Below are 26531 nucleotides of genomic sequence, written 5' to 3'. Positions count from 1 at the left end.
AATAACTGAATGATAGTACACATTAGGCCTACAATTAACAGTAGTGGAAAAGTTAGTAGTTAGTTGGATTTATTTTTTATGGCAATAAAAATGAATAACTGAATGATAGTACACATTAGGCCTACAATTAACAATAGTGGAAAAGTTAGTAGGGCCTATAGTTAGTTGGATTCTAGTAACAGGAACATACAAGAAACAGAAGGCAAAACGTAAAAATAAAACAATATGTTAAAACAGTGGAAAAAAGAAATTAAATTAAATATTTCAAGCAAAATACCATTACAGTAATCATCAAGGTTTAACAATAAAAAGGGCGTTTTAGGCATTCGTGATTCCATAGAAGTGACTTTAAAAACACACCCTTTTTACATAGCCAATAACAATAGGTTATTAAAACAAAAGATATTGCACAATGACAATTAACATTAGATTCTGTGTACTATTGCAATAACTTAGGTTAATAAAAGATTACAAACGCTTCTGTCGTCATCCCGCATTGGTACTAGTTCATACACTCGTATAAATTGACGGGTACTTTGATTGTTTTATTTCACTGTCTCTTTGGAAGACAAATGTTTTATTAGCTTTTGCCAAATTATTGCTTGAACGAACCAACCAGCAACGATTATCAACAGTGGTGTATGTTGTCATGAAGCATTAGTTTGAATTATTTCTAATTTGGAGACTGTTTTAAGATTATATCAGTCACAGCGTGTATTAACAGAGAACTCTACTAATTTGAAGTTGTAAACAGACCGGTGACTGCCAGCGGCCACCGCAGTAAGCATATTCGACGACGACGCGATCAATCACAACCCGCGCTTGTTCAGCAAGTTGTACTCTTACGCTCTCGTCAATTTAAGTGTATTTTAATCGAACATTTTATTAATTGCTAATTAATAAGAAACATGGACGCTAAGAACATGGATCGTCATCGATACTTTTCTGATGTGCCAGCCAATATTTATTCTATCGATGGTATTCTGGGAAAGAAATTTGGCTTAGAAGAGGGACAAGTCGAGCGGGAACAACCTGTTATTAAGCATGGTGAGTAATCCTCATAATACAGTATTAAGATATTGTTTTATTCTTCTATCTGTAATAATTGTAGAAAAATTGCATAATTGAATTATAACATAGAAGAATAATGTAAATTAAATTAATATGACAGAGGTATGATCTCAATGAAACGATAGGACAATCATTCATGAGCCATGTCGAAGCTGTTTTCAACCTTGTTTGTAACTTTTACTTAACTAGCCGGATCGATCCAACCAGAGATCTCCCTGATCCAACTAGCCTAGTATAGGTTTGTTTACATTATACTTAAATTTATCCAGCCATTGCTACACTCGCAGCATTCTGCCACTGGATTGTTTCGTTTTATAGGTCCAATGTTAGTAGATCAAATATGGGTATGCTGTCTCTAATAAGGACAGGAATTAGGAAATGTAATCCATACTTTGGGGATAACCTAAAGTTAAGTACTCAGTGAACCAAAAAGAACTCATAATTGAATATTACTAATACTATTATAGCCGGTTCATCAAATCATACGAGATTGTGTAAGATAACAATATAATAACAATACAATGTAATAACCCCCACGTGCTCGACATTTTATGTAGGCCTATAATGTTTTACTAAAAACAATAGAAAAGTAGGTAAGTATAAATCATTATTAGCTTGTTGTCACGATTTGCTGCCAAGATAGAAGGTATGTATTTTAATAAGGAGTTTCCATGTCAAATAAAAACTCGTTTACACCCATGTTTAAAACTTTAAATTGTCCTAATCAAGGGGAGATCTAATTAAGGCTATAGTGATGCCTCCTCCATTGGTAAATAAATTCATATACAAAACTTCAACATCGTTGATTGTTATAGAATGTATTTTAATGTGTTGAAGAATTTTTGAAGAGGAATTGAAGCTGTATAGTGATTCCTCCTCCGTTGGTAAATAAATTCATTTACAAAACTGTGTTGAAGAATGTTTTGAAGAGGAATTGAAGCTGAAATAGTGATTCCTCATCTAAATGCATGGATGCTCTGATAGTTCATTAATCGTATAGAATTTCAAACAGGAAGTTGCCGATACACAATTAATTAACCTGTGCTGAATAGAGAAGACCCCATGAAAGAATAGCTTGTTTTTTATCTTGTTCTGTTATTTGTCTTCGTATTGTGTTTGCAATTGCAATAAAGACAGTGTAGGTAGTAAACACGTGCGTGTCGACATTCATACCAGTAAATATCATTTAAACCTTTTGAAAGAATTACAGTATTTCGAAAAGTTTAAAATTTCTCTCTCTCGTGTTAAATATATTATTTGAATTTGACTACTTTTCTGCTTATTTTTCAATCATCTATATACTATTACTGTAACTACTCACCGTTGTTGTTTGTTATTTTGTCTTGCTTTTAGATGTATATATAAAACAGTTAAATGTTAGTAAAACACGATAAAAATGTATTCGTGGAACAATTAACCCTTTTGGGAATTAATTTGGGGAAGATATCTGTGATCGGTGTTAATCCGGCGGGCGCAGCGGCGTTCGTCCCGCGAGCGTTTAAAGCTTTTGCTCATGATTGTCAGCTTATCGTGGTGCCCAATTTCAAATCTTTCAGTTTTCTGAAGGTTTTAATCCGTCAAGTCCAGAGAAATAAAGTAACTCTTGAGGCATGCTTAGCATGTTACGGCGAAGTAATGTCTGGTATATGTTGTTACACTCATGGGGTGGCCTATGATGGACAAGATTTGGCCCAGAGGGGCGGAAACACCGACTCAAATTAAGAATACCGCTTGAATGCGTTCAATAAAACATTAAGTGTGATTAAATAACATTAATAATGATTATTTCAATTATTACAAGTAATCTAATTCTGTAAACTAATAATATACTGCACTGTGATGTCATCAACAAGTGTTTGATTCCCTGTATTTAATATACACATAGAAATCATATTATACGGCTCAAGTTGAACTGTCACAAATTTGGTACATTTGACCATCTAATTATTACTCCATGAATTGACAATGGTTGTCGTCAGTTCATATGCAAAATAAATTAAAACACACAATAACCCGGGTGGGTGCTGCCAAACTTTACATTTTTTTTATCAATTTTTAAACGCCAACCTTATGCATGTAGTGATTAAATTTATAATCATAGGGGATCCTAGGTCCATGTTCTTAAAATCTTGTGTTTTTTTGTAATGATAATTGTTGAAAGTTATGATTAGAAATGGGGTTTATTAAAAGGTTTGTAATCCACAGTGGCTTTCGTGGAAATCTAAATGTCTTAAATATTAAATTAATGGGGAACTTTTTATTTAAAAAATGAATTCACTGTACTTAAAACTAGCGAATTTCATCACATTTTTGTTGCGAACTAAAGTTCTAACTAAACTAGGCCTACAGGTTTTACCCTATTTAAAACTCATTGTTTTAAAGAGAAAATCGAATGACGTTATTGCGTTTTAAATATTTAATACCGTTTTTCGAAGACGATAATATCCCAAGTTGACAATTCAATGCTTACGCACAATTTTGCTTGCATTTGTGTTCATCATTATTCGTCAATGTTTTTCAAGTAGACCTATATTTTATGGAGTGTTTTTTTAAGTAAATTTTCATAATGGTTTAGCCCTATAATTTTTTCCTTAATATAATTTCTTTCAAGTTGCCGAACCTTCCCACGACCGCTAACGACATATCTACACCAGGTGTAATGTTTTTAAGCGTTTTGATACCATAGGCACACATTTTGACTTTGTGTAACCATTTGGACTAACAACTATTTAGTATCTTGGACTTTCTGCATTCTTACTCCTAAGGACGATCAAAGTATATTGATCGAAACGTCGAGAAACTCAACAGTTCTTTTCTATTCTATATGTGGTGTGTACCGCAAACCTTATATCAACATATTTAATTTATTTCGCCATGCAAACCTTCAAACAATATGTAACTATTTAGTTGCTTAACTGGTTGGAATACAAAATTTAAACAAAATGGACTTAACTAATATAGTAGATACTGAAATACATTTTTTAAATGATTCACAATTTCGTCTTCAGTTGTATTAGACTTTCATACCCACACTTTACTAAGTGTTAAGACCCTATATTGTCCACCATTTTTTAGTATCAACATTTTCGATTTAAATTAAAGAAATGTCGTACTGAATCAGAAAAGCTTTGTAAATGTTTTGTAGAACTTAGCAGTAGGAAACAATAAAGTTGAAAAAAATTGATTTTGGAAATGAAATGTCATAGCGCAATGGTTAATTGTTTTAATCCAGTCTACACATGCCATTGTTTCTGTAGATATTAACCCTTTGTTAGCACAATACGTTAGGGGTAAAACTCTCCCTAGGCCTTGTTCTGTTAGGCTAGAGACTCTAACATCCTCAGAACAGGAAGTGCCAAAAGAGCCTATGCAGTCTCACTTAACAGGTGTGTACAGCCGATGACTATTCCTTTTCGATTGTAGCTTTTTTGGATTTTCTGACCGCATTTTCATTTAGCTTACACCTGTTCTAGACATCCTCTGAGGGACAGACCTTATGCACTTTAACACTCCCGCCTGAGTGCGCCTTTGTTTCAGTGCCTAAATTGCATTGTGGGTTGTTTGTCACTTGTGTCTTTCATATTTGTTGTAAACACAAAATTAAAACAATGGATATTGTCAAAAACTGTAAAAATAATTGGTAAACTTGTTTAAACTTTCAACTTACTTTGAATTTAGTTTTACCCAATTTCAATTTAAGTTTACTGTCACCATGGTTACAAAAGTATTGTTTTTTTAGTTTAAAACAAGGTTAAAAGTATATTGTATACAGTATGATTTTTTTTATCTAAAGTCACAATCCTATATACGGACAAATCGTCAACAAACTGAAAATTGTTTCAGTTAATATCCGAACCTGTAACCTCTCGTATACAGGACGAGTGATATATTATTATACCAGCTAAACAACAAGTGGTTTTCTTAATCGTACGTTATAACCTGGTAAACAAATTCTTATGTTATATTAGTAATTAGGATGAACGATTGATGATTTTAGCATTGATTTGTTTCGTTAACAAGTTTGTTGTTTGTAATTGTGATCTGTTAATTAACTGCCATTGTCCTACTGTGCATGTAACGCCAGTATTATGTGGCTAATTCAATTTCCTATTTCCTTCAAGTGTTGGAACATTATTCTGTTGTTTTAATCTTTTGTTTTCATGTGTGCTAAAAGTCTTTGGATATTGTTAGTACATACTTAGTTATTGATATAGTTTAAGACGCATATAACCATGGTCCTATACATTAAAACTATAGGTCAATGATGATAGAACTAACATTTTTAATAAAATAATTATTATAGGAAGTGGAATACCAGTTTGCATTCTCTGTTTTTATGAAATCAAAATCTCAATAATCGACGAAACTTCATTCAACATTATACAAATAAAAATATTATTTAAAAAACACTATCTTGACTACAGTATATTATACTGTACATTTTATATTAAAAAAACAAATAAATATATATAGAATTAAAGGTTTATTTGATTATTACAATGCAGTATCAGATACCTATGTTCCTATTTAAACCTATAATTTGCTGACGTCTTCTTATAATTATTATAAGCTTTAATTTCTAATTTCAAAAAAAAGGAAAAATATTTTGTTTCTAAGAATGTTTCTAAAAAGTATGTTATCCAAATTAATCACAGCAGTGGGCCATAATGTAATTACGTAATATATGGTAAAATAAATGTCAACCAAATATATTCTGAATCAATACATTAAAAGGGTATAATTTACAGGTCCATTTTATGATCAGGTAAACTCTGAAAATGGGTGACCTGAAAATGCGACCGGAAGTATATTATCCAACCCTTGTGTAATCCATTACTTCCGCTCAACATTCAAGCGTGTTTTGGATTATCTAGGATGAGCCTTAATAGGATAAAGATGCTCGTATGCCAATGTTAATCAAGCATCATCTCAATTCTTCTCGGCCTAGCATCGTACTATACAGCAGCATCGTTATTAAACACAGAACTAGATATTTTCGACAGGAAATTTTAAATGTTAGCTATGAAAACATGGTAATATCTTCAAGGTGTGTTTAATGTATGATTCGTGGATGGCAGGAAAGTGCTAGGCCTATAACGTGGCGTTTCCTATGCGCTTGGTAATGCTGTTTCTCCCCTGAGAATGGCGTTCAGATTATACGAAATAGGTGAAGTTTACAACAAATGGTTGTGATTTTTTAAATCGTTTGAAGGCTTGTTCAACGTAGTAACAATCTTCCATTTTTATTGCAAGTGCTCATTTAAAACTAAAGGTTAATTTAAATTAAATAAATAGAAATAATTCTGTGATGATTGAATCAGGGAGTTGTAAAATACAACTCCCTGATTGAATGGTGGTATATTTCCGTCCAGAAAACGGATGACGTATATTTAATTGGGGGAAATTAATTACATTTGATTGCATAAGATTAAAAGATAGGCCTATTACCGTAACTTTTTATCGAGGTTAAAAAATCACAAATACAAAATCTGAAAGTTCAATATTGATCTGTCTTCCGTTTAGGATTTTAAAGGCGAAAGTGTCGTCCCCCTCCCCCACTCATCTCGATTGTTGTGAGGAGTTTTTTTATCCGCTTGCTTCGTAAAGATTGGATCACTCCCTCTAGAATGTACGCGCAATTCCAGTAATTTAACAAATCACAAGCGACGGATTATCAGGCAGACGATTACTGCAGTCAAAATCAATATCGTCGCGCGTAGTATTTTGAAACTCGTCCAAGTGATTCTTCTTTTCGTCTGTTTTGGCTTTATGGCACCCCATACTTGACGATCCAAATTTTTGTGAAAACTCTCGACAGATTTTTTGATTGGATTTTGCAACTTAAGTACCTCCTTGGTTCATTGATCTAATAAAGTAATGAAAGGTCTGTAAACAATTTGACCCTATTTTGTGATTTGTCGATTGTATATTAACTGAACTGGCGTACTTTACTGATACTTCCTGTGTTCCGGTCAAAATTAAAGATACAATCAATACAAAGATAAAGATGTCTATAAATATTTAGACGTTTTTATATTTATTTATGCAAAATTTCTTGAATTGAAAACATAATATAAGTTTGTTATCTTTTCTTTTACTTTTCTAAGAATTTTGCTTGAAATAAACGATTTAAAAAAATGTTAAACCAGAACAAATTGACATATTGTAGGCCTATCTCTTTGATTTTTAACCACATATGCCTGACAGTTGTTCTCTAAATGGATATACTATTATTGACAAGTTTGTATACATGATGACATCATCGTTCAATTTGATTACAATATAAACATAATTATTTTGATTTAGATAAATTAGACAGGTTTGACCGTGAGATTATACTGTAAATGTCGCTCTGGAATGATGCCGTCAAAATATCTCGCTAACCCTCGGGTTGACATCAGTAAGATTTCCCAGGAGAACATTTTGTATAGCGATCAAATCAATTGGTTTATATCGCCCCTTCCTCCATAATATCTAGGCCCCTTCCTCTTATCTAGGCCCCTTGCTCTTATTATTATCTGGGCCCATGAACTAGTTTGAAGTGTTCGAACACTCTACTTTAGAATCTGTATTGGTACTGGCTCATGTGTTGTTTTATTGCATTATTTCTTCGCTTTGAGTATGCATAGGTACTTTAGTTTCTGTGTACGGGTACGCCCATGGATTATTGAATATTCAGTAACCCATGGTACGCCTAGTTTATGCTATATGACGTGCATGTGGAGACGCATTCATTTTAATTTTAGTTTGGCATTTTGATAATGATGTTATCATACAGTGTTCCTATAGACGGTGATCACTCCCAAGGCAATCAGCCAGTCTGCTGTAACATACTTGTTTTCTTTTTAATTGAGTTCTAATTGGAAGATTGATTAGTGTCCCGTTACCTGCATCCTATGTTACATAATAATTGACACATCACTTCCGAGTTGGGTTTGGGAAAGAACTCTACTCGGAAGTACGAACATTCATTAAACTAAGTCTAAGTATAGAGGAGCTCATTCAATGAATATTCATTTTAATTACCCATATTCAATGCATATTCATTTTAGTAACCAATATTTAATGAATATTCATTTTAGTTATCAATATTCAATGAATATTCGTTTTGGTTATCAATATTCAATAAATATTCATTTTAGTTATCAATATTCAATGAATATTTATTTTTAGTTACCCACTATTCAATGGCTATTCATTTTAGTTATCAATATTCAATGAATATTCATTTTTAGTTACCCAATATGCAATGAATATTCATTTTAGTAACCAATATTCAATGACAATATTCATCTTAGTTATCAATATTCAATGAATATTCATTTTTACCATCTGCAATGAATATTCATTTTGTAAATAATTTGTTATGACTATGACATTCCTTGAGAGAAAAGAAAGTCTATATATGACGTCACATATAAAATCGCTAGGCTAGGCAGTATGTTGGTTCCAAGAATATTGCGGTAAAAAATCAACCAATTACTAATGTACCGATTCTGTACATTTCGCTTCGAGCAACCGTTATATCAGGGACCTTGACTGCCGCCCAGAGTGTGCCTAGCCTAGGCCTATCCAGTCTGAATGTCTACCCCAGGGTCAACCCCCACAGAGGCTAACTCATAAAATGTTATTTTTGTATTGATTCTGCCTAGCGATTGAGATCACCTAAGACAACACAGGCCACTTTATTCATCTCGCCTGCTGATAATTATCCCTATTATAAAGCTGTGTTAGCAATAGCATTAGCTAAACTAAAATACTCAATGTAGACATCTACAACCTTGTGAACATGAGTAAATTAACCTGTTCTACAGGTAGACTGCAACAAGAACAATGCAAACACAAAACACAATACTTCAGTAAAGGATATATAAATCATACTGTTAAATTATTGAATCAGTGCTCAGATTCGGAACAAGATCTCATAATCGCGTTATATGTATAAAAAAATGTCTCTTCAGTAAAGTATTTACATTTCTTAAAATTGAAGAGAAGAACGAAACAGTAAAACTAAAAGCCAATACAATGGCCTACCGTTTTAACTTGGTAATATTTGAAAATATAGTGAAAATGTATTGTTACACTATAAACTAAACTTCGTTACTTACGGTATACACGATAAAAGTATTGTTACAACAGAACCAACATACAGAACGTTTTGTTTATTACGTAACGTTTGATAGTTCGTTTTTTATAATCGCATATTTTCACAGCAGAACCAAATACTGTACTAGAAGTTTTGTTTATTACTTTAAAGTTTGATAGTTAGTTTTTTATAATCGCATATTTTCTAATTATAGTTGATTATGATTTATGTAATTCAATATTGAGCATATTTCAGTAAAACAATAACACTCGACATTAGTTTGGTTTTATAGCTATCGCTACAAAGTTCCATCATATCTCTACGACTTTTACTGTTTTTGTTGGAGTTTATACGAATGCTATGCCGTTTATTTAACAATTGTGTACACTATCTTTATTTTAAGTGGTACTTAAAAACTAACATTGTCCTTTGGGGCGATCGTAATGTTATTGATATAATTGTAAGCCTTTTATTAAATTAAGAACACATTACGATAATTTAATTTAATTATAGAATAACCTATAGGCGCTATTGAGACCTATCGTTGACGATAAAATCAGTTCGATCTGGTTATGACACTGTTGTATTTATTTCGTTTAATAGTTGTAGGCCTATATTTCAATTCAACCATGTTGATGATTCTAGCAATATGTGAGTTCAAAAGAGCCATCACTGGACATTTGGGAATGTGGATAGTGGTCAAAATACAGTAGAACCTATATAAGGGCACACCTTGTACTGTAAGTCCCCTAATAGGGATGTCCCCCAATATAGGTATCTCAGAGTTTTACTTTATAAGATGTAATGCTATATTAAGGCCCATTTACACTAGGGCGATAACGATGACGATAAACATACATTTTTCTTCCATAAAACAAAAGAAAATTTTCGTTCTGAAACTATAGGATAATCATTTATACTGTATTTTGATAAAATAAATATATATATAAAATATAATAATATAAATTCAATCAAATGACGTCATGTTCAATAAAAACAATAAAATCGCTGTATTGTCATGATATAATGGCTCTTACTAATCATGACGTCATTTGATTGGACGTGTGGAAATGTCATTTTCATCAAAGGCAGCATGGATGATAATCTGTTCTAGGATGAAAACTGTTTAAAATTCTTTTGTTTTAGGTATGGAAATTACATTATTTATCTTTTTATCGTCGATCGTTATCGCCCTAGTGTAAATGGGCCTTTAGAGTAAAGTCAGAGATTCGGTCTGGTAAGCAATTGTAGCAAGTAGCTGTTCACATGCTACCGTGTAATCCCTCCGCCACTAAATTCATAAAATCAGCGGTAACATTTAAAATATGTATAGTATTCAATCTCTAGTCATAGTTAATTGATTAGGCTCACGCTGGGAGTAATCAAGTCTATAATATCTGCCGTACAGTATGAGTAAAAACACAATTTCAGAACTACTTGATAGACTTTAAAGTTAATTGAAGAACATGTCAAGCAATGCCAATCAAATCACAAACATATTCTATAGCAGTAATCAGAGTTCGCATAGGTGGTGGTATACATCGTTTTGTATTCGTGATTGACACTTATAATTAATGTAATAATTGATGTAGGCCTACATAACAAAAAAAAATGTTTTAACTGTGATAAATTAGACTCATTCAAATAATCAAACTTACTGTATACGGTAAATAAAGCAGGTCTATATTTATAATTTTCAAAAATAATATGGACAAAATACTGGAACTTTAAATTACTGAGAATGTGAAGTACTGAAAGAAGTAGGCCTAATTTACTAAATATAAATAAATTATTAAATACTTAAGATAATCGCACAAGTATTAAAAAATAAAAACGAAAAAAAAAACCGAGGAAGAATTTTTGTAAATTCGTTCACTCAACGAATTCACGAACTACTTAAACGTAATAACAATCATTATTTTTATTCTTATTAAAATAAACATATTAAAAAGCAATCACCAATAAATATCACATCGCATTTAACGACAAGTTGATATCAATGATCTGAATGTGAATGTGCTCTATTTATACGACCGCGGGATACATTACATTGCGGTGAATAAAACAATGAAACGTGGGTCTTCTAATTAGATAGTTGTCGTACGAACAACCACAAATAGAACAACACAAATAACTTCCCGACAATGCACATTGCCATTAATTCTATAATTATTATCTTTTATGACATTTTTCGTTAAACCATTTTTTTCCCTCAAAGACTGGAGCCTTTGCCGCCAGATCTATTGTTCGTTCGTCGCGGCTGCAGTTTAAAAATACTTACAACATATTACAACATGCATAACAAATATGGCTTTTTACCGCCACTCGGCATAAGAAAAAAACAAACATAAATAGGCATATTTTGTCTATTATCAAGTACATTTTAACTATATATAAACGTAATGCCTCCGTTATTTTTTCTGCAGTAAACTTTTTCTTCATGCTAAATTTTCTGGTGTTAATGTTTGTTAAAATGGGGGGTTTTTTTTCAACTTTCGGAGTCGTAAAATTCGTTGTTTATCTAACAATTTATTTATTTTTCACGAATTTGAATGTATTATGAAGGAAAGAAGTTATTTAAAATATTACCGTACCTATTGTGTTTTATAAAATTTATTCGACATGTTCAACCTTTTGGTTTTTCAATAAAGAATATAAATATTAGTAAAATATGTTAAAACTAAAAGAAAGAATATTCCATAATAGTAGAATTGCAGTGTTTTTCTTGTAATGTTACCGTTAGTCAAGTCAATGTTTTCGTGGCAAACCTTGACATAAAATTGTCCCCATTTGGCATTTCGGGTAAGCATATGGCCTACAGTACGTGTTATGAATTTGTCATCGAAAATCGTGACTTCAGAGTTTCACTAGAAGAATTATTTTTTGCAAATAGTAACAAACGAAACAAACTTGATATGCCTTTTAAAATTATAATTCAAAGTGAAGTTTAAAAATACTGGATTTGTTGATTTGTTTCCTTTCTGTTATTGTCTTCTATAAGTCACGTTCATTTTCTATACCAACGCCCTCAATTCCACAAACTTTTGAGATGTGCAAAAGCAGATTTTGCGGTCAGATAACGGAGAAATTCGTGCTGAATGGTCATATTGGGGGAGTTGTTGAGAGGGCCAGCCTTGAGTGTAGGGTACGACTTATAACAAAGACAATTTACAAAGGAAGTACACAAAAGCCCTCATACGTTTGATTCTAGTCATTTTTTAATCTGCAAAAATAATCATAAAATTATGATAAAACATATCTTTTGTCTTTGTAACACCCTATTGTTCTATATAAGTAAATTTTATTTTTATTGTAAAAAATAAGATAATTTAAACAAAATATTCATTTTATTTATTTATCTTGTTTTGTTTTGGTATGCATGGACCTATACATTATTAATAGGGACCGGTTTAAATAAATACGCATTTATTTACTTTGTTCAGGGGGTATATTTTTATACCTCCCTGCTTTACCCAGCTCCTCATATCATTACGTAATACACAATATATACTGGCCCTGGCTTATACTGTTACATAAGAACAAGAAGACAGCGTATCTCCCGGCGGTATACATAACACATCATGCCCCGTCTTATTAAATGGCAACTTAAGCCTGGTTAGAGTCCATAATTACAGTGCATTTATCGCGGTCATTGTTAACACGACTAGACTTTTACGTAAATTTGATTAGCACAAATCGTCTGGCTTCAAGGAGTTGTCCAATCGGGAGGATATTTGACGTTCCAATAGTCAGTTTTATCAGTTGCGTCGTTTCTGAAAGTTTTGGATAATTTAATGAATGACGTGCGTGTCATCCTTTGTCTTTGTGTATCTGTCTAGGTCTCATCTTTGTTCTTAATTAATATTATTATTATTATAATATTATATCTCTTGATGTTCCCATGTATTCATTTTTTCATTGAGACCTTTGACATAACAAATACATATACAATATACCTTTAAGTCTGAGAAAAAATAAATCAACCATCGAATTTAGATCATCAAAATAAATAAACAAAGGTTATTTCTAAATATTTATCACAGATTGTATTGTTATAATTTTTTATATTTGTTTATATATTATTTGTTAGGCTATATATTATTTGTATGTATTTGTTACATCTAGAGAGGAAATTGTTTTGTTTTTTTAATTTATTTATTTATTTGAAGAAATATATCCCCAGTTGTACGCAGTTTATTATGACAATAGGCTTAATGCATCTAAATATGACAATTTAGACGCATTCGAATAATTATTACTTTCATTGTAAGGTTCGACAGATCTTTTACTTTGATTAACAAATAGTACAGTCAACTCGCTCGCCATACTTGCTCCCTTTACTGTACTTTTTCTCATGGAAAATAGATCTGTTTTCTTTGCACGTCTGTATTTGTTGATTTTGATGATTCCAACGTTAGTTGATCCAAGAGGCGTAGCAGTGTAAGGAAAACAGTATAGGTTCCTCAATGCTATTTTTTGTCATTCTCCTACGGTTTCCGTTAATTGAGATCGCGCTGGGGTTGCCCAAGAAATACAAGTCAAGCCGCGAGTAAAAGCATAGTATGACCTCATGATGCGCGTAGCATCAGCCTAGCCACGCAGGTTGCAGATGTACACGCTCATTCTGATACAAGTCAATCTATAGTCATCTTTATATTGTGAATGTACCTACCTGCATTGTTTGCCGTAATTCATGAATAGTATAACTAATTTAAAGGTTAATAAAGAAGCTTTATTGTATCGATATTTGAACACTAAGATTAAAGGAGTAGATTGCAAGTTGAAAAGGACAATATACTGTGAAGATGTCCATTTATAAATTTCTTTTTTTCCTTTTTTGTAAGACTATTTTACCAAAGATTTTTCTTGTATTGTACAATTAGTCCAAACTAAGTTTTCTTTTAATTATGATTATCATAACAAAAAATTTTGTGAAAACGTTATTATGACGTGGTTTAAACTGTTCTTCTTGGTTTTTTCCGAGAGATCCTAACGTATCAGATAATAAATAAAGTTTCACACATCTTGGTAAACCTATTGCATGTCATCTTAAAGTGCATTACTATTGATATAAATATCTTCGTGAAACGTTATACGTATTTCTAGGTATGTAATTACGGATTGAGCTAACAATACTAAGTAAATAATTCGTTGTTCTAGTATAAGCCGATTGCTTTCACGGTTTAAAGCAACAAAGAAGTCGATTGAAAGGATATCGTAAACCAGTGACACAGGAAGACTAAAAATAATTTGATAAGTTGAACAGGTTTCATAAAGGGATTAAAACTTGGTTTAATATTATTTATTTGCTATTTTTTTGTTTAAAAATTGTTATTGTGTTTTTTGAATGAATTGTTTTTTATTGTGACTCAAGTTCGCTCGGGCAATTAGTTCTTGAACATAAGTTTTGTTTTTCATGCAAAGGTAAATTGGCCACTTTGAAAACCAATTTGTTGGATTTTAGAATATTATATTGTATGTCAAACACACGTATCTGATTAAGAAATACATATCTCACATTTCCGTGGTTTAATAATCAATGAGACATATAGATACCGGTTACAGAGTATGCATCATCTGTTGACTAGACAAATTTGAATTTATTTATTTCTAAAAGAAAGAACATATTTTCACCATGGCGCCAAATCACCATTTTTTTTACTGGTTTGATCCTTAAATATTCTTAAGAATATTGTATATTTATTAGTACAGCTTTGATATACTTTTATTTTAAAAATATTACCATGTACATTGATTGATAAGTTTACAGTTCTCTTAATTATTTCTAACAAAAATGTTTTTTTCATTCGTAATATTTTTATAAAACTTTCTGGTCCTAAACCTCACCTTTTTTTTTCTATCACTTTGTTAAAATTTGACAATAACGTATAAAGTATTTATAGATATATAAAAAGAGGTGTACACCATTTAGTAGATTATCGTCCCATATTTTTTATCAATACCAAAACTGTGTGACGTCACTGGACCAGTGAACACTACGTCACGGATAAAGCCACCAATAGTCTGGGATTAACAGCGATTGGTTCATACAAGCGTGAGGAGTCGTGAAGTGTGGTTCTAAACTCGTCTTCATTGTTAACGTTACTTGACAATTAACTACTTTGATCAGTAGTAATCATTACAGAAGTTTTAGAAAAGTTGTAGCATCAAGTTCGACCTATCGTTTGACCTGCTTGAGAATTTTAGTTTGACCCTATACGTAAGCATTCGTTACATTATCTTTTTAAATTAGTTACACTGCTGTACTACTTATTATAATATAGCTACTACTGTCACTAATTAATAATGACATTATTGATGTTTTCAATAATGGAATTCTTTGACAGCTTATGTCATGGATGATCTACGGTAAGTATGTTTTTTTCTCTATACATTGGTTGAGGAGTAATGGGTAAAGGAAGTATGATATTTTTTATTTTCATTCCTTCTTAATCACTAGTTGCTTAGTTAGGTTAGTTAGGTACGGTAGGTAGGTACTGTATATAATAAAATAATAATATTGAATAAACAATTTGTCACTTAAGCCTAAATAATTGTATATGGATTTGGTAAACAACGTCGTATGCTTGACATGTAGTATGGTGTTTACTTTCAGAATTCATAGAAGAGTCAGATTTAATTAACTTACCCTGTAAAATCGAAACGAAATTTAAAGAAAATAAAATGGCTAACGGAGAGGATCTACACACATCAGAAACGATTGAAAAGTCTGACACTTTAGACGAGATTCAAAGTGGGGACTCGATTAATTCAGAAACAGCATCGGATAATGGGAAATCTCCAGGGAGTGAAGATGGAACCAAGAGGAAAAAAAGACGAAACAGAACAACCTTTACAAGTTTCCAACTTGAAGAAATGGAAAGAGTATTCCAAAAGACACATTATCCAGACGTTTATGCCAGAGAGCAATTGGCACTTCGCTGCGACTTGACGGAGGCTAGAGTACAGGTGAGAACATAACCAAATTATATTGTTTTCTTAATAAATAACACTCATTATCCACCACACGATACCAGTAATTATAATGTAAATTTAGCATAAATGTATAGAATACTGTGAGAATGTTATGTATAGGTGTTGTATTTCAATAATAGGCATTTAACGATAACGTGATTACAAAATATAGTTCAGAAATACATATTTGGCGTAAAAATGCTATGTATACGTTGAGATCAAGGTTGGGGCTACAGACCCAGTATGGGGCATCACATTTAGGGAAAAGCATGCACACAACAAAGAATTTAAATTTCTACCACGTTACTATAATTCAAGTAGGCCTCCTATACTTAAATCGTCTCTTTATACTCTTTATTATTTATATATATAACATTATTTATCAGACTAAATCTTCTAAATATAATGAAAAATCAAGTACTTTAAGCTAAGCATATATATTTGGCCTAACTAATGCGCAAAGCAATTTAATTCACCAAAAATATTTTTAAACAATTTTTTAATGTGATTCTATTTGTTTATAAAGTAAAGTACTGTAATTAATTTAGAATTTTTTAAAATAGCTTTTCAAAGATTATTAATTATAATATTTAAAAACAAAATGTTGCGCATCAGACCAAATTTTTGTTCAGAAAATTGTCTTATCTGAAAAAATAATTGTATAAAAAAATCCCTTTAACTACAGTACTAAATATAGCACTTTATATTAATTATTTGGCTTTTGACAGTTATTCGTAACTTTTAAAGTTTCAAACTTTTGAGTCTTTGTTCGTAAAATAATAAGATCTCCTTTGTAGTTTTGACAATATTAGCTATTTGAGTGAATTTCCTATGTAGATTCTCTCTTCCTGTTATTCAGACAATACCTGATGAAATGCCATAGTCACGACTTCCTACACTATCGAGTAATAGAAAACAGTACTTTTGGGTATCACACTTCGGTGCTATGGGAAAAGCCCTTATGGCTGCTGTTGCATGACGCTGTTAGGGGTTGGATACTAGCGACCCAGGGGAAAGAGCCAAAAATGAAGAGATTAATATGCTTGTTCTTTAGCCTTTATACAATAATACAGTTATTTACAAACATTTCTGATATTAACAATTTATTCCGATGATTATATCAGTTTAAAAAATAATTCTATACGAAAAAATACCTATATTTTATCGCACTCAATATTTTAACTTTTTTCGCACTCAATATTTTTAACTTTTTCTTTTACCATATCAACAGTATCAATGAATTCTATCTTTTTAAATTGATTCACTAATAATACAACAATTTAACTCATACAATACAATAGGAATCAGTTTACTCAGTCTAACCTGTACAAGTATTAACATCATTAAATAAACGTTCATTTTTGACAATATAAAATCAAACGCTTGACAATTGTATAAATGGCCTTATATCAAACAGACGGCTTTGGTAGCATGTACTATTAAATCACTTAACAGAAAGAGTTTGTTAAAATCCTGGATGTTTCAAGTGCTTTGATACTGGTTCTGCCTTCTTAATGTTCTCGAACAAACTTCAAATATAATATTCCACTTACGTCAATTGACTTTACAAGATATTATCAAATAGCTTAATGAATTAACAAGTAGGGTACCAGATATTGTACGTCCAGGCAAACATTCGATTTGTTGATATAATAACGGAGTACTTGAGAATTAATGCACACTAAGTACGACTACTAGTACTTTAGCGTATATCATAATGATTATACATTGATACTGCGTATTTATACCTTTTTAGTGATTCTAAATTTAGTTCAGAACAATTCTATAATACAATTTCATAAACATTTTGTATCATTGAAACTTATTAAATACTTGTTAACCAAGATTGACAGTCACGGGTCTAGGTTATTTAGAATCAACTGTAATCATATACAGTACTGTAAACTATTGGGCCATTTTCTAACATTAAAATTTAATCATCAGAAAAATAGTATACAATCCATATTTCCTAATAACTTTAATTTAAGTAAATAGTAAATTAATTGTAATGTTTACATATCGATTTAGATCCGTGAGTTCGTCCTTCGTAGTTTAGATGTTGATTCTAGAGCACTGTCTTTGTCGCATACATCATGTCATTCTATCAACATAACAGTCTATCATGCATGTCAAAACAATGGCAACTTACTATAAGATGTATCCAATGTTACATTTGATCATTTTGATTGATGGAGGAACAAATCAATTGCAAATAGAATTATTGAATTGAATATTAATTAATGATTTAAAGATTTTGTTTTCATTTACTACTGTACATATAGCGCAATACCTGAGTATTCATGTACTCCAAACATTATAAATAATAAATGTTAACTAAATATTGTATAGCAATTAATATATAAGAAATTTAAGCATTTTGATAATATAATATAAAATTGAAACAAGTTTATAAATTATGTTAATTTATGCTAATTTATTTGGATAGTTGTATAATTAGCAATATGATGATAATGAAAACTAAATAACAATAAACAAAAATGAGAAAAAAACTTTAATTAATATAGACATTTAAATAAAAGTATATCATAGTATTATGTCCATAAATTTATTCAGTACAAATCATAGAGTTATTATTCTAAATAATAATACTAATTATGTTTAATCTCCTATATAATTGCATTATGTGAACCTAGATTATAACATGTGTATATTATAATAAGAAAAGTGTGGTATTGTTGTATGTAGCTACTGGCACTCGCCGCTGAGTTAGGCATTCAAAGAATCCTGTTTGACCAAACAGCTACAAATGGAATTAACACTCGTCTTAATCAGAAAATTAATTACTGTTCAGACTCGCAAATCTGTTGCGCACACAGACTTATTAATTAATAAATTAGGGATGGTTACTCTATTAATGGACCCTTTTTGTACCCCTGAATGGAATGTGTAGGCATATTCTCTAATGGTACGCATAGTACCGCTGCAAGGCATTTTAATCTTTAATTTTGTTAAAAATTTTTGTTTTACCAGTTTTGGTTGTGCTTAGAGTAGGCTTATTTAAAGCAATAGGTTTAAATACAACTTATAGAACAGAATTATTTACTTGTAGGCTACCGTAAGTCTTTTTGATGTAGGCCTATGCCAATTCTTTTAAAATGTCATTCACTTTTAATTGATACAGTATAACCATTTGGAATGTAAACGTTATGGAGGAGTTATTGTAGGCAAACAGCGGTTAGCCACGTGCATCAATCATCTACACTAATATTTATGTACTAAAAATTAGGTGAAATCCAAGATGCAACATATTAGTTTAAACTCTGTCACTATTGTTTCCAAAACCTTGTAGTCTTTTTCGACCCTGTAACAAATTTATGACATTGTTCATATATTGGCAAATTTAGATGAAAGTCATGTTGAAAAACAAGTGAAACATGTGCATAGAGTCCGCACCTGGTCTCATATATCTCCGTAAGAATTGATATACTCGTGGTTTCTCCATATGTCGGTAAAACTTAAAGAAAGGTCATCTACAATTCAAGTCACTGAAGATATTTGGTATGTTGACGATTTGAGCACATGTAAACGTTTGCATAGAAAGTTATTTTAGAATCGGAGATGTGTACCGAAAATATACAAAATTTGTTCTTAAAATTGTTGCTATCTTCCATTCTTCTATCTTTTCCTGCTCTTTTTGTGACTGATGCTGCGAAACGGCGGCAGCTCAGAAATTGTAATTCGCCTAGTGCAGTATTCCAGTATTCCTATTATATTTCCATCTATACACTTAAACTATGGAACGCCAAAATCATTATATAAGTATCTCACCCACTGTCGACTTTACAAATAAATTACATCTCTCATGAAAGCAGTAGAGGGATACCGACCGAAGGTTAGTACATAGAGTTTTCACTCCCTTTGGAAATAATACATCTTAAAGATGATTGAATAAATTCCTTGATAGGACTGAAGCACCTAATCCTCATAATCGCATAATTTTATCCGGTATAGTATACCTGCTCAAAATACGTGATTTTACCACGTATTTATAACATATTACAGATAAATTATATCTAAAACAGTCTTGATGTAGAAAAGTACAGTTCATTTGTTTACTGTAATCTATCAGTTATTATTAGCATGGATAACTAGTATTTTTCAAAGTAAATGATTAATTTTGAAAACAATATACTTTGTATGGATATCATTATTGAAACTCCCATTATTGAAAAATCGTTAATGAATAAGGGGCAATAGTACAACAATGGACTTAAAGTGGAAAACATTTATGAGTACTTAAAACTTCTGTTTAATAGCTCAATTGAATTATCCATAATTTACTCTAGTCTGACCTTCGGATTCCTTCTCAAACGATTGCTTTTAAAATAAATTGTAAGATCCGTGTCCAACTTTATTTACGACACTCACGTGATTTCTGTATTGTGTAAGATTGTTCAGTAACCAAACGAAAAAAAAGATTCCCCCACCCCCCCCCCCCCCCCAAAAAACCAAATTATTATTTATAAAATGTTTATAAAATTGTTGGAATCAGAACGTTTAAATTTACACAAAACTTTCTGTTTTATTAGTGTTTATATTATAATAAGCCGATTTATTTTTGTATAATAATTATTCGATCACAGACGTCTAAAACGATGACACAAAAAAACTTGTTTCACATCACATCGTGTTTCCACTCCATTTATAAATTATCTGTTGACTGCGACACACTTTAATATTATTTCAATCGATGCCATACTGAATAAGAAGATTATAAACTTTCAACACGTCACTGAAATGTATTCCTTCTTCTAAACTATCCAATTTTATCCTTAAAAAGTGTGAGAAACATGCAGCATTAGAAATCCCACAAAGTACTATACATGATGAGAAAAGAGCAAGACTAAGAATTTCAAATCCCACTGAAATCCAAAAAAATAATTCATTGAAAAGTACTCAAATTCAAATATTTTTATCTAATTTCTTTAGCATTTTGAGAAAAATTTGGTAAGCCATTGGTGCTGCGATGATAGAGACATTGGTATGAAATTACCCATAATGCATGTTATTTAACTTTAATTGGCATTATCATTATGTTATTAAGATCGCACGAGCCATTAATTCCCCGCCGGCGGGTAGTAGTAGACCTACCAACGAAACAATCTGTTGAATTGAAGTTGTTCAGATTAAATTGATGAAATTAATAATTTCTTTTTTGGATATCGTTAAACTAACAAGAGCGTTATCAATGAAGGTCTGTGCCAATGTATAATTGGTAATTTACAACTAGTAACCATTTAATTAATGTTTGTAACAAGGAACGTTCTTTTAATTTACCTACAGTAAATCGAAAGTTTTAAAGTATATATTGCTAAACATTTTGTTTTTTGTTAACAATATTATTTATAATCATTGATAAATAATTTCTTCGTGGTTTGCTAATGAAACTTTAGTGTTCTATCCGTCGGAAATACTGTAGTACCCATCATAACCAGATATTTGTTAACTCTCCGATATAACAGTTACCGAAAACCTCATCGTCTATATCTTGAGGGAATTGATCCATTCAATTGTAATTGCGTCTTGAGGCTATAGAGTCGTAGAATTCAACTCCCTACGAAAGTACAATCACATCAGAGATTGCTACATGGGAGACCAAACATAAAATGTAAAAACATCGTTTTTAAAAGCGTTTGACCTAATTTGGGATTTCATTGAACCATTTAATAGATAGACCATGTCGATTTTGAGATCCAAAACAAATTGTTGGTTTCATGTTGACGGAAACATGTATATTTATGTTTTATTATTCATTCAATGTAATATAATATATATGTAATAATTTCTACTAGCTAGGCCCTAAATAAAGTTGAATATTTATATCCCGATGACATTTAATGAATGTTTAATTTTATTGATTGTATTTAATTAATGTTGAAAAAAAATTGTTATTTAGTATTTAAAAACGTAGTTCATTTTAATACGAATCCAATGTTGATAGATAGAAACAAAATCTAGATTTAAAGAACCGATTACGTATGTTTGAATCAGTAACATAATATATGAGTATATGTTTCTTTAATCTCAAAAGTTGTTTTAAACCAGCGTATTGTAATTGATAAAGATAAGCGATACTAATTATCGACGCAGTTATTGTTATAGGTTAGTTTAAAAGTTGTAAATTAAGATACTAAAATGAGATTAAATTGGTCATTTCTCAGTGTGCAGCGGGTCTAATCTTTAAAAACAATAATTCTAGCCTTCGTTTTAAAAGTTAGGCTAGTTTTCACAGGTGGTAAGAAACGCCCGGTTACAAGTTGCGCAGGTTGAGTTCTGCGATGTGCAGACATGTTGGCGACACTTCTCGGTGCATCTGGGTAGAAACGTAACAGCGATGAAGGAGATAAGACCATTTTCAAGGACATCAGATAGAAATCCTCATCAAAAACTGTTGACCATTTCCTCTATTCACACCTTCTGACACATGTGGTCAACAAGTGAATGAAATATACCCTGTCCTGAAGTGTTACGTAAACAAGTAATGGGTTCTTAATACGAGTTTAAATGATCGGAAGTAAAACATTTTAGAACGTTTAGTACTTTATCATACTCTAGTACCAAAGTAGTTTTTCCATCTGGTTGGTACCCAATGTTTTATTCGTAAGTCTTCAGAAAAATCGTCAAATGCATCTGAACTTTAATCTCCAATTATTAAATAATAATTGTATCGCGTACAACCATCGTGAAGAGACACGTACAAAACGCGCGCGTACGAAATCTGATTATACGCCGTCAATTTTTGTACGCACTCTTGTTGTATCTCCTCACGATTTGATAATATCCTTGAGAGCAAGTCTGGAACATGTAAAACATAACATTATTTCGTTTTGATGATGATAGACTTACAGATAAAGCTTTCAGGCTGAACATTCTGCACGAACTGCATCAGTGTACATAGATACATTTAACAAGAAATACACACGTTTACATTTCAATATCATATTTCTAAGACTTGCCGACAACCACGTGCAAGTAATTGTATTTCTAAGGATTTGACATCATCTTGTATTATTCATAACCAATTTATACTATGATGACATGAGGAGAATAACAGTCTGTTTCTATTAATGTCTAGATCTTAGTAATTTTTACAGTAGAACAATTGTTGGGTTACAACAAGTGAGTAGGCTAGGTCATTATGGATTGTTTGTAAACTAATATAGCAAAATAAAAAATAGCACGTGATTAATATTCTCCAACCGTAACGTTTAGGTTTTCTTCATTGTAAATCTTCCTATTCTGATTTTGACAGTTTTGTGCTGTAAATACAGTGATATTATTATTCATAAACCTGTATTGAAAGATGCTTTTTGTGCTTTGGTTAATTTAAGAATGCGTTTATTTTGGCAGCCAATTGGCCACATTCTTTAGGGCGTATTTCAATGTTATATAATATTTCAAATGTAATAATCTTAAAATATGAACATTTTTGTTTCCTGGTATCTAAAAACAATTTTATTGCCTCAAGTCAAAAAAGAAAGTACAAAACTGCACGTGCTCATTCCATAAATCGTTTCATGGTAGGCTTGAACCGAATATTTGTAGAACAGATCCCCCGGGATGCGAGTAGTTGATTCCAAGACAACAGAACTATACAAGAAACTATCTAAAAATGGCTTTTATAATTTCCAGAACCTTGACGATAGGCCTGGTCGTATTTCATAGGCGACCTTGACGGGATCTTGGTGTCTAGAAAAAGGGCAGCTTCTAGTACACGGGGGTTAAACTTATTGATTGATTTAAAAACAAATCGCTCCCATAGTTTATAACTTAATACTTTACCCGACACCTCAGTGTTACCTTGGTAAGCATACGTAAATGTTTACATCACAGCGCCACCATCGTTTTCAAATACAATTTGGCGTAATTCAATTTTTATTTCAAAACAATCAAGTAGCTAATATTTTTAATTACCTTTATAGTTATTTTTTTTTTTTTTGCTTGAGGACTTCTACTGTATACAATAATATTGATACGTGATATTATGCTTGGCGTTCTGTATTTAAACCCACGTTGTTCGTTTTTGTTTTCAAGGTTTGGTTTCAAAATAGAAGAGCTAAGTGGAGGAAGCGTGAGAGGTTCGGGCAGCTGAACAGCATGCGAGCTATGGCCACTGGAGCTAACTACGAAATGCCAATTGCGCCTAGACCAGACGCCTACTCTCAAGTAAGTTATGATAGTTATTGACAGACCACCCCTGTAAACAAAATCGTGTTGCTAAGCATCCAAAGAGGTTGAACCATAGTCCTGATATCCTTACTTTTATAGTTGGTCTAGACTAGGCCTATAATTAATTGTTTTTAAAACTTTTTCATTAGTCCTATTCAGTTTATAAATGAAATATATTGGACAGGTTTCTTTTTAACATATTTTCTATTTCTTTATAGGTCACTGCATCTAATGGATGGTCCCCGCAAATGGCCGGAATAAATTCAATCAACACAATGAGTCCGATGCAAGGAGGTTATGCGCAGTCGCCGTCTGTGTCTATGTCAAACGGGTCATGTATGGTCGCACAAAATGGCCTACCGAACTATATGGGAATGAATTCCATGGCTAATCTGTCAAACATTTCGCACATGACAAACATGAATATGAGCAACATCAATAACATGACGAGTCAGTCTGCGCATGTACCATATAGTAATTCACCAATGATCTCTAATGGTCATCCGGGCATTATAATGCCCGCCGCACCAGCACCAATTCTCTCTGGTGAATCAGAAAGGCGTACAAACAGCATCGCAGCACTTCGTCTGAAAGCTAAAGAACACAGTGCAATCAGCTTAATAAATGCTTATTCTTAAAATTATAGTTTCATCGTGTCCATAGTATAAATAATAAACAAGATTGAACGGGTAAAATTATTGTATTTATTAGCACTGTACACATGATACACATGTACTATAATGTTCCGTTTCCTTCAGTAGAGAAGTCCATCCAGTGATTTAAGTGCGAAATATTAAGTAAAATAATTACTTGGTTTTTTAATTTACAACTTGACCAGAAGAAAAAACCGGTGATGGATAGTCATAAGTAATGTTTATCATCGTCATCGGTTTTAGTCTTGTATTGAGTCAAATCCAAAATGTAATTTGGCAATCAACACGTGTTGGTTTGGTCTTGTATTGAGTCAAATCCAAGTTGACAATGCTAATTTGTTTGTGTTATTTGTAGAAAAACAAATGAGAGTAAATTATACATGTACTAAAATAATATTGAAACGATCGTTGAGACTATAAGGACCAATACGATTTTACGATATGAATATGCAAATTGAGAGATAATGCGACTAAGTTTCTACCGTTAAATATGGCTCAAGTTGATATAAATTAAATTGTGAATTCATCCATTTTTGATATAAAGTAAAATGGAAAAGGGAAAGAAAAAATAATTATTTTAATTATTTGAATGAAATATGTTTTATGTCAAATTCTACGAACTAAAATAGTGGGAATGAAATAATAAATAAGGTTTATTTAACATGCAAGTTGTACACAGTGTCTAGAATAATGTACTACTTAACAACTGTGCCACTCATACGACTAAACAATCAAATGTGAATTAATGATATGGTATTTATAGATAAGTTAACTTTCAATGGAAAAAATAGATCTTGAAAATTGAATATTTAAATGCTTAATACCAACAAAGCTGCTTATTACGATCTTTTTTCTTGTTGAAAGTTGATAATTTATGTTGTTCGTTATGAGAAAAATTCAATTCATTGTCTTGTACAAATATTTTTCACAGCGACAGTGCATCTTAAAAATGCTCTGAAGATTTTAACTGAAAAAAATAAAAATAAGTTGTTTAATATAAACGTTTTTTAAATGTGCCTTGTAAGTATTTAGGTAAGAAAAGGTGAACAAAGTTACGTCATGTAAATAAGTAGATAGAAAACAATTGAACCTTATATTAAGCAATAAATATTTCTTTTGAAATGAAATTCTCTTTGTGTTTGTTAAATTCTTTTTGTGTTGGTTAAATTCGTCAAAGCAATTGATATGTTGTTGCTTAGCAAATACAAGGAAAGTCAGTGGCGATGCTTTCGGACATAACTGAACACTTGTTATCTCGTTGTCAGTTTTATTGCGTTATATATTTAGCAAAACATTACAGTGAATTCGTACATTACCATGCTTGAGTTGTTCTGCTCGCGTAAGTTACTAAATATTCTTGTCTTATTTTCTGGTTTCAAACAGATTAAAATTAAGATTGTTTTTTTATTCATTCATTTGCTTCTTTTTCCTCGCTGGTGGAAACCTACTTTTTATTTCATTCGAAACTTTCAGTAACATACAGTATAAAATGACAATTAAAATTTCTGCAGTGTATTATATAAAACCAAGAACTTACATACTTACGATACGAATAA

The 26531-nt window shown here is 31.5% G+C and overlaps 1 protein-coding gene across 2 annotated transcripts; it reads left to right on the top strand.

The window, feature by feature from the left end:
• The first annotated feature begins 638 nt into the window (after window positions 1-638).
• LOC140054759 (homeobox protein aristaless-like 4) lies at window positions 639-26102 on the top strand. 2 transcript variants are annotated; one of them, XM_072099844.1, is made up of 4 exons: window positions 639-1047; window positions 15774-16126; window positions 24188-24319; window positions 24541-26102. In XM_072099844.1, the coding sequence occupies exons 1-4, from the start codon at window positions 909-911 to the stop codon at window positions 24958-24960; spliced, it is 1044 nt and encodes a 347-aa protein (XP_071955945.1). In that variant the 5' UTR covers window positions 639-908; the 3' UTR covers window positions 24961-26102. The 2 variants fall into 2 exon arrangements, with proteins under 2 accessions (XP_071955945.1, XP_071955946.1); XM_072099845.1 differs by lacking the exon at window positions 639-1047 and adding an exon at window positions 15223-15377.
• Window positions 26103-26531: the final 429 nt, after the last annotated feature.

The sequence above is a fragment of the Antedon mediterranea genome, chromosome 7 (assembly GCF_964355755.1).
Source record: "Antedon mediterranea chromosome 7, ecAntMedi1.1, whole genome shotgun sequence".
Lineage (NCBI taxonomy): Eukaryota > Metazoa > Echinodermata > Crinoidea > Comatulida > Antedonidae > Antedon > Antedon mediterranea.
Note: the sequence above shows the minus strand (reverse complement) of the source record. Positions and strands in the feature narration are given on the sequence as shown.